Source organism: Rhinolophus hipposideros (genome assembly GCF_964194185.1).
Source record: "Rhinolophus hipposideros genome assembly, chromosome: X".
NCBI classification, from domain to species: domain Eukaryota; kingdom Metazoa; phylum Chordata; class Mammalia; order Chiroptera; family Rhinolophidae; genus Rhinolophus; species Rhinolophus hipposideros.
In genome coordinates, this window is record NC_138046.1 from 9,924,948 (window position 1) to 9,934,548 (window position 9,601).

Here is a 9,601-nt window from a genome sequence, read left to right on the forward strand (position 1 = left end):
CCCTGAAGGTGGTGGTTGGCCCAGTCTCAGTTGGTAGCCCCCATCTCGGACCCCCCTCTTCCTGCTTTGGTCTCTTCTGCCTCCTCCTGCTAGGTGGTCAGTCTTGCTCAGATGGGCCCAAAGAAAGCTTCCTGTTGTCTTGCCCCTGGTCAAGTTGTCCCCAGAGCAGGGCTATGCTCCAACATGGTAGAAGCACTGCTCTGGTTCGTCAAACTCAGTATTACCCCCAAACACCTCAGACATGGTATTACCCATGGCAACAGCTTGCCAGTGGACAGCCCCACCTTCCGCTGCAGTGGGGGGTCCCCTCTTGAGCTGTGCTTGCCCCCAAATCTCATCCCTCTCCAGATCACAACAGGATTGGCTTTGGTTCCGTGTCTTCCTCATAAGATCTCTTCTCTTTACCCAAGGCGGGCTCATTTTGGGACACCTGTATTTACCCTTCTCAATCACCCCCCCCCCCGCCCCGATGCCCTGAGGTTCAGCCTCGCTACGAGCCTCTTCTAGGCCCCATTTCCTTTCCTCACTTGGGTGGATTGGCTCTTGCTCTCCCAGATTTCTGGCCTCCTACTTCCAAATTGGGTCTCCTTTGGACTTCCCCTTTTAATGACTGATTCGGGGACCTGGCCTACATTCAGCTCTGTTGAAACAAAGCATTTTACTGACACTCTCATGCCTGCCCTGTTCTTGCCCGAAGGCCACCCCCAGTCCCCAAGTGGAGGGACAGGGAGCAGAGGAGAAAATCACCTATCTGTTGATGTCTCATTTTGTACTTGTCCAAAGCTAAGGGGACTCTAGAAAGTGAATCCTTGGAGCCTAAGAATGGCACCGGGCCATTGGGTGAAAAGGGCTTTTCCACAGGGACCACGTGCCATCGTCATTAACAGCCAATCCCACTCCCCTCCTTGTGGGCCCAGAGACCTGATCTCTAGGGATATCTTCTAGTTTCTACCGTACCTGCCAAATCACCTCTCGGGACATCGCTGTCCCTCCCCCCCCCCCACAGTGGAGTTGTGGCAATAAAGTCAGCCTGAAACACTCTCTGTCTGGTGTGAACTCTTTGTATTAGAGACAGAACAAGTCTCCAGATGAGTTTTGTGCAGGACTAGCCAGGTTGGTGGCAGTTGACAGCAAGGACTGACTGATTGCCTGTTTCCTCATGTCTGTCCTTGTTCTCGCACCTGTATTCATGGAGCCATCCTAGAAAGGCACTGCCTTTTCCTGCCCCTCACTGGAGAACTGGTCTTCTGAGCCGTCTTCTGAGCCAGACTGTGGTGGTCATACACCCCCTGGGCAGATGTGTTGGCCCTAGTTTTAGGGGCCTCTCTAGAAGGCCCCTGGAACTTCGGCTAGAGTCGCTCAGCTGCTGATCAGTAACTCCCTGGCGTCCTAGGGGTCCCATGAGGAAAGACACTCCTTTTTCTAGATGCATGAATAATATAGGGGGATTCCCCCAAGGTCAGGAGCCAGCCTGTTCTGGGTCCTGACCAGCAAGTGAGGCTCAGCGGACCAGGTGCTCCAGGGCTTGCCTAAGGGCATCCCAACCTGATCCTCAGCTGAGTGTGTGAAAATGCTGCTGCTTCAAAGGAAAGAGGACAATGGGGACCAAAGCGTGTTGGGCCCGGGTTTCCAGCCTCATGGTCTCATCTGATGAGGTGTGTGTAGCATGGGAACAAAGAACAGACTCACAATTCTCATTGCAATGTGTATTTACTGACGTGCAGTTTTGCTTTTCTTTATTAACGCTGAAAATCCTCCCCAGTTACACAGTGGTGATTTGATCAGTGGCCAGTGGCTTGTGGAATTGGACTGTCCTTGATATGCTCGCAGAGTGCGCACTTGTAATCTGAGGTGCCCTCCTCCTCGTCGTCTTCCTCCGGGGCCTCGCGTGGGGCCTTGACTGAAAGGGCAGCCAGCAGGAAGGAATAACAGGTGTTATACAAAGATATCACTGAACTATGATCTGGGGGGTGGGAGGGCAGTTCCCCGACACCATCCCTTATGGCAGTAGCCCTGGGTGCAAACATGATGTTCCTAGATGTGCCCTCCCCACTTGGGCCACCTGGCTCACTTGAGGAAGGGTCTTCCATGGCACGTGCAGCTATATTGCCCATAAACCAGATATCAGGCAATATGAATGACCGGGTGCCACTGGGTCCCCGGGCTCTTGGGCCTTCTTTCTGGGTCTTTTTGTCAGCTTCGTTGGCGCATTTCTTGAGTTGGATTCTTTGGGAGCGTCGTGTAGGGGTTACCTCCCTCTTTCTCTTTGGAATTGCTACGCTCGTCCCTGGGCAAGTAATAATCATCAGATTACATTTTCTCTTGATGTTCTCGAGGAGCAGAGGCTTGCCTCTCTGAAAATTGCAGTGGCGGTAGATCTGAAACAAAATTAATCATGTTAGTCATTCTGGGAGAAAATACATCTATTTGACATTAAATGGCCCCTTAGGGTCTTTAGTCATCTCATCAGGTTATCTCTAAGGGGGTTATAGTTTCATATGAAAACCTATACTTTCTCAACTTTTGGTAAATGTTGTCTCATGTGAAAAAGAGTTATCCTTGGAAATGAAACCCTTTCAGGATAGCATTCTTCTTGGATAGCACTGTTCTCTGTTACCTGTACTAAGAAGTCGTTCGGGTAACAGAGAACATGGGGAAGGGGAGGATTTCTACTTTACCATCATTGTCTTGTTCCCTGCAGAGCAAACTGAAGGGTCATTTGGGCGTATTTTGCTGAATCCATAGAGGTTCAGCAGGCGGATGAAGCTCTTCAAGTTGTCTGTTTCAAAGATTCTTTCTGCGCCCTTCCGGCTAAGAACCTCCCTCTGGAAGAGATCTTTCTCAATAATCATGGCGTCTCCATCGTCATTCCAGCACACAGATGTGAAGGTGACATCTTCCACTATCATCCAGAGCTTTCTGGGGAAGGAGAGCCCAAGAATGGCCCTGTTTCCGTCCACATTGGCAGCACCTTGGCTTGGGTCCTGCGGTTGTGGACTGTCTTGGGGGCCCGGACCTTGGCTCACAGCATTTTCGCCACTGGTCCCCAGAATCTCCCTGGGATCCACATTTGGATCCAGGGGTGAGACAGATGGGACACCTATTGCTGGCTCTCCTTCCCCTGATGGGGCCAGCATGGCTTCTTCTGTCTCATAGGTACTTGGACTAGCCATGGAGTCTGGATCAGGAGCTTTTGCCACCTGGGATACTCGGTCACAAATGCCTTTGGTCACAGCAACGATGCCCAATATATAGGTTCCCAAAATTCTATTGACTCGGTCGTGGGGCAACCAGCTGCTTAAGTCAGAGTCTACTTTCCTAGTCACATGATGTCATAACAGCTGGTCTGGAGAGGGGGCCCTGGCCAAGTGTGGGGGAGGAGATGGGGGCAGGACCCCAGCTTCTCTCCTTTCCAAAAGTACTGCAAAGCAGGGTTCAGGTCAGGTATTACTATCTGCTGCCAGGCACATGGTTTCATGTTGCTAGGCAGTGGATGGCTTGAGAAGCCATGATCCTTTCCTCCACTCCCACTCCTACAGATGGGGGAGGCCTGTTGCCGGTCTCGCCAACTGCTCAAGGGCCAGGCCCTGGTTAGCCCTAGCTTGGCTACCACCAAGACTGCCTGTGTCAGAGGGGACCCCAGGGAACTGTACTTCCCTGAAGGTGGTGGTTGGCCCAGTCTCAGTTGGTAGCCCCCATCTCGGACCCCCCTCTTCCTGCTTTGGTCTCTTCTGCCTCCTCCTGCTAGGTGGTCAGTCTTGCTCAGATGGGCCCAAAGAAAGCTTCCTGTTGTCTTGCCCCTGGTCAAGTTGTCCCCAGAGCAGGGCTATGCTCCAACATGGTAGAAGCACTGCTCTGGTTCGTCAAACTCAGTATTACCCCCAAACACCTCAGACATGGTATTACCCATGGCAACAGCTTGCCAGTGGACAGCCCCACCTTCCGCTGCAGGGGGGGGTCCCCTCTTGAGCTGTGCTTGCCCCCAAATCTCATCCCTCTCCAGATCACAACAGGATTGGCTTTGGTTCCGTGTCTTCCTCATAAGATCTCTTCTCTTTACCCAAGGCGGGCTCATTTTGGGACACCTGTATTTACCCTTCTCAATCACCCCCCACCCCCGCCCCGATGCCCTGAGGTTCAGCCTCGCTACGAGCCTCTTCTAGGCCCCATTTCCTTTCCTCACTTGGGTGGATTGGCTCTTGCTCTCCCAGATTTCTGGCCTCCTACTTCCAAATTGGGTCTCCTTTGGACTTCCCCTTTTAATGACTGATTCGGGGACCTGGCCTACATTCAGCTCTGTTGAAACAAAGCATTTTACTGACACTCTCATGCCTGCCCTGTTCTTGCCCGAAGGCCACCCCCAGTCCCCAAGTGGAGGGACAGGGAGCAGAGGAGAAAATCACCTATCTGTTGATGTCTCATTTTGTACTTGTCCATAGCTAAGGGGACTCTAGAAAGTGAATCCTTGGAGCCTAAGAATGGCACCGGGCCATTGGGTGAAAAGGGCTTTTCCACAGGGACCACGTGCCATCGTCATTAACAGCCAATCCCACTCCCCTCCTTGTGGGCCCAGAGACCTGATCTCTAGGGATATCTTCTAGTTTCTACCGTACCTGCCAAATCACCTCTCGGGACATCGCTGTCCCTCCCCCCCCCACAGTGGAGTTGTGGCAATAAAGTCAGCCTGAAACACTCTCTGTCTGGTGTGAACTCTTTGTATTAGAGACAGAACAAGTCTCCAGATGAGTTTTGTGCAGGACTAGCCAGGTTGGTGGCAGTTGACAGCAAGGACTGACTGATTGCCTGTTTCCTCATGTCTGTCCTTGTTCTCGCACCTGTATTCATGGAGCCATCCTAGAAAGGCACTGCCTTTTCCTGCCCCTCACTGGAGAACTGGTCTTCTGAGCCGTCTTCTGAGCCAGACTGTGGTGGTCATACACCCCCTGGGCAGATGTGTTGGCCCTAGTTTTAGGGGCCTCTCTAGAAGGCCCCTGGAACTTCGGCTAGAGTCGCTCAGCTGCTGATCAGTAACTCCCTGGCGTCCTAGGGGTCCCATGAGGAAAGACACTCCTTTTTCTAGATGCATGAATAATATAGGGGGATTCCCCCAAGGTCAGGAGCCAGCCTGTTCTGGGTCCTGACCAGCAAGTGAGGCTCAGCGGACCAGGTGCTCCAGGGCTTGCCTAAGGGCATCCCAACCTGATCCTCAGCTGAGTGTGTGAAAATGCTGCTGCTTCAAAGGAAAGAGGACAATGGGGACCAAAGCGTGTTGGGCCCGGGTTTCCAGCCTCATGGTCTCATCTGATGAGGTGTGTGTAGCATGGGAACAAAGAACAGACTCACAATTCTCATTGCAATGTGTATTTACTGACGTGCAGTTTTGCTTTTCTTTATTAACGCTGAAAATCCTCCCCAGTTACACAGTGGTGATTTGATCAGTGGCCAGTGGCTTGTGGAATTGGACTGTCCTTGATATGCTCGCAGAGTGCGCACTTGTAATCTGAGGTGCCCTCCTCCTCGTCGTCCTCCTCCGGGGCCTCGCGTGGGGCCTTGACTGAAAGGGCAGCCAGCAGGAAGGAATAACAGGTGTTATACAAAGATATCACTGAACTATGATCTGGGGGGTGGGAGGGCAGTTCCCCGACACCATCCCTTATGGCAGTAGCCCTGGGTGCAAACATGATGTTCCTAGATGTGCCCTCCCCACTTGGGCCACCTGGCTCATTTGAGGAAGGGTCTTCCATGGCACGTGCAGCTATATTGCCCATAAACCAGATATCAGGCAATATGAATGACCGGGTGCCACTGGGTCCCCGGGCTCTTGGGCCTTCTTTCTGGGTCTTTTTGTCAGCTTCGTTGGCGCATTTCTTGAGTTGGATTCTTTGGGAGCGTCGTGTAGGGGTTACCTCCCTCTTTCTCTTTGGAATTGCTACGCTCGTCCCTGGGCAAGTAATAATCATCAGATTACATTTTCTCTTGATGTTCTCGAGGAGCAGAGGCTTGCCTCTCTGAAAATTGCAGTGGCGGTAGATCTGAAACAAAATTAATCATGTTAGTCATTCTGGGAGAAAATACATCTATTTGACATTAAATGGCCCCTTAGGGTCTTTAGTCATCTCATCAGGTTATCTCTAAGGGGGTTATAGTTTCATATGAAAACCTATACTTTCTCAACTTTTGGTAAATGTTGTCTCATGTGAAAAAGAGTTATCCTTGGAAATGAAACCCTTTCAGGATAGCATTCTTCTTGGATAGCACTGTTCTCTGTTACCCGTACTAAGAAGTCGTTCGGGTAACAGAGAACATGGGGAAGGGGAGGATTTCTACTTTACCATCATTGTCTTGTTCCCTGCAGAGCAAACTGAAGGGTCATTTGGGCGTATTTTGCTGAATCCATAGAGGTTCAGCAGGCGGATGAAGCTCTTCAAGTTGTCTGTTTCAAAGATTCTTTCTGCGCCCTTCCGGCTAAGAACCTCCCTCTGGAAGAGATCTTTCTCGATAATCATGGCGTCTCCATCGTCATTCCAGCACACAGATGTGAAGGTGACATCTTCCACTATCATCCAGAGCTTTCTGGGGAAGGAGAGCCCAAGAATGGCCCTGTTTCCGTCCACATTGGCAGCACCTTGGCTTGGGTCCTGCGGTTGTGGACTGTCTTGGGGGCCCGGACCTTGGCTCACAGCATTTTCGCCACTGGTCCCCAGAATCTCCCTGGGATCCACATTTGGATCCAGGGGTGAGACAGATGGGACACCTATTGCTGGCTCTCCTTCCCCTGATGGGGCCAGCATGGCTTCTTCTGTCTCATAGGTACTTGGACTAGCCATGGAGTCTGGATCAGGAGCTTTTGCCACCTGGGATACTCGGTCACAAATGCCTTTGGTCACAGCAACGATGCCCAATATATAGGTTCCCAAAATTCTATTGACTCGGTCGTGGGGCAACCAGCTGCTTAAGTCAGAGTCTACTTTCCTAGTCACATGATGTCATAACAGCTGGTCTGGAGAGGGGGCCCTGGCCAAGTGTGGGGGAGGAGATGGGGGCAGGACCCCAGCTTCTCTCCTTTCCAAAAGTACTGCAAAGCAGGGTTCAGGTCAGGTATTACTATCTGCTGCCAGGCACATGGTTTCATGTTGCTAGGCAGTGGATGGCTTGAGAAGCCATGATCCTTTCCTCCACTCCCACTCCTACAGATGGGGGAGGCCTGTTGCCGGTCTCGCCAACTGCTCAAGGGCCAGGCCCTGGTTAGCCCTAGCTTGGCTACCACCAAGACTGCCTGTGTCAGAGGGGACCCCAGGGAACTGTACTTCCCTGAAGGTGGTGGTTGGCCCAGTCTCAGTTGGTAGCCCCCATCTCGGACCCCCCTCTTCCTGCTTTGGTCTCTTCTGCCTCCTCCTGCTAGGTGGTCAGTCTTGCTCAGATGGGCCCAAAGAAAGCTTCCTGTTGTCTTGCCCCTGGTCAAGTTGTCCCCAGAGCAGGGCTATGCTCCAACATGGTAGAAGCACTGCTCTGGTTCGTCAAACTCAGTATTACCCCCAAACACCTCAGACATGGTATTACCCATGGCAACAGCTTGCCAGTGGACAGCCCCACCTTCCGCTGCAGGGGGGGGTCCCCTCTTGAGCTGTGCTTGCCCCCAAATCTCATCCCTCTCCAGATCACAACAGGATTGGCTTTGGTTCCGTGTCTTCCTCATAAGATCTCTTCTCTTTACCCAAGGCGGGCTCATTTTGGGACACCTGTATTTACCCTTCTCAATCACCCCCCCCCCCCGCCCCGATGCCCTGAGGTTCAGCCTCGCTACGAGCCTCTTCTAGGCCCCATTTCCTTTCCTCACTTGGGTGGATTGGCTCTTGCTCTCCCAGATTTCTGGCCTCCTACTTCCAAATTGGGTCTCCTTTGGACTTCCCCTTTTAATGACTGATTCGGGGACCTGGCCTACATTCAGCTCTGTTGAAACAAAGCATTTTACTGACACTCTCATGCCTGCCCTGTTCTTGCCCGAAGGCCACCCCCAGTCCCCAAGTGGAGGGACAGGGAGCAGAGGAGAAAATCACCTATCTGTTGATGTCTCATTTTGTACTTGTCCAAAGCTAAGGGGACTCTAGAAAGTGAATCCTTGGAGCCTAAGAATGGCACCGGGCCATTGGGTGAAAAGGGCTTTTCCACAGGGACCACGTGCCATCGTCATTAACAGCCAATCCCACTCCCCTCCTTGTGGGCCCAGAGACCTGATCTCTAGGGATATCTTCTAGTTTCTACCGTACCTGCCAAATCACCTCTCGGGACATCGCTGTCCCTCCCCCCCCCCACAGTGGAGTTGTGGCAATAAAGTCAGCCTGAAACACTCTCTGTCTGGTGTGAACTCTTTGTATTAGAGACAGAACAAGTCTCCAGATGAGTTTTGTGCAGGACTAGCCAGGTTGGTGGCAGTTGACAGCAAGGACTGACTGATTGCCTGTTTCCTCATGTCTGTCCTTGTTCTCGCACCTGTATTCATGGAGCCATCCTAGAAAGGCACTGCCTTTTCCTGCCCCTCACTGGAGAACTGGTCTTCTGAGCCGTCTTCTGAGCCAGACTGTGGTGGTCATACACCCCCTGGGCAGATGTGTTGGCCCTAGTTTTAGGGGCCTCTCTAGAAGGCCCCTGGAACTTCGGCTAGAGTCGCTCAGCTGCTGATCAGTAACTCCCTGGCGTCCTAGGGGTCCCATGAGGAAAGACACTCCTTTTTCTAGATGCATGAATAATATAGGGGGATTCCCCCAAGGTCAGGAGCCAGCCTGTTCTGGGTCCTGACCAGCAAGTGAGGCTCAGCGGACCAGGTGCTCCAGGGCTTGCCTAAGGGCATCCCAACCTGATCCTCAGCTGAGTGTGTGAAAATGCTGCTGCTTCAAAGGAAAGAGGACAATGGGGACCAAAGCGTGTTGGGCCCGGGTTTCCAGCCTCATGGTCTCATCTGATGAGGTGTGTGTAGCATGGGAACAAAGAACAGACTCACAATTCTCATTGCAATGTGTATTTACTGACGTGCAGTTTTGCTTTTCTTTATTAAAGCTGAAAATCCTCCCCAGTTACACAGTGGTGATTTGATCAGTGGCCAGTGGCTTGTGGAATTGGACTGTCCTTGATATGCTCGCAGAGTGCGCACTTGTAATCTGAGGTGCCCTCCTCCTCGTCGTCCTCCTCCGGGGCCTCGCGTGGGGCCTTGACTGAAAGGGCAGCCAGCAGGAAGGAATAACAGGTGTTATACAAAGATATCACTGAACTATGATCTGGGGGGTGGGAGGGCAGTTCCCCGACACCATCCCTTATGGCAGTAGCCCTGGGTGCAAACATGATGTTCCTAGATGTGCCCTCCCCACTTGGGCCACCTGGCTCACTTGAGGAAGGGTCTTCCATGGCACGTGCAGCTATATTGCCCATAAACCAGATATCAGGCAATATGAATGACCGGGTGCCACTGGGTCCCCGGGCTCTTGGGCCTTCTTTCTGGGTCTTTTTGTCAGCTTCGTTGGCGCATTTCTTGAGTTGGATTCTTTGGGAGCGTCGTGTAGGGGTTACCTCCCTCTTTCTCTTTGGAATTGCTACGCTCGTCCCTGGG

At 52.2% G+C, this 9,601-nt stretch overlaps 1 protein-coding gene across 1 annotated transcript; it reads right to left on the reverse strand.

Annotated features, from left to right (window-relative positions):
* Positions 1 to 1,781: 1,781 nt before the first annotated feature.
* LOC308494514 (heat shock transcription factor, X-linked member 4-like) lies at positions 1,782 to 4,637 on the reverse strand (the record flags this gene model as incomplete). The annotated part of the gene is made up of 3 exons (XM_081042284.1): positions 1,782 to 2,054; positions 2,730 to 3,057; positions 4,609 to 4,637. The coding sequence occupies 3 exons, from the start codon at positions 4,635 to 4,637 to the stop codon at positions 1,782 to 1,784; spliced, it is 630 nt and encodes a 209-aa protein (XP_080898410.1).
* Between the last annotated feature and the right edge of the window lie 4,964 nt (positions 4,638 to 9,601).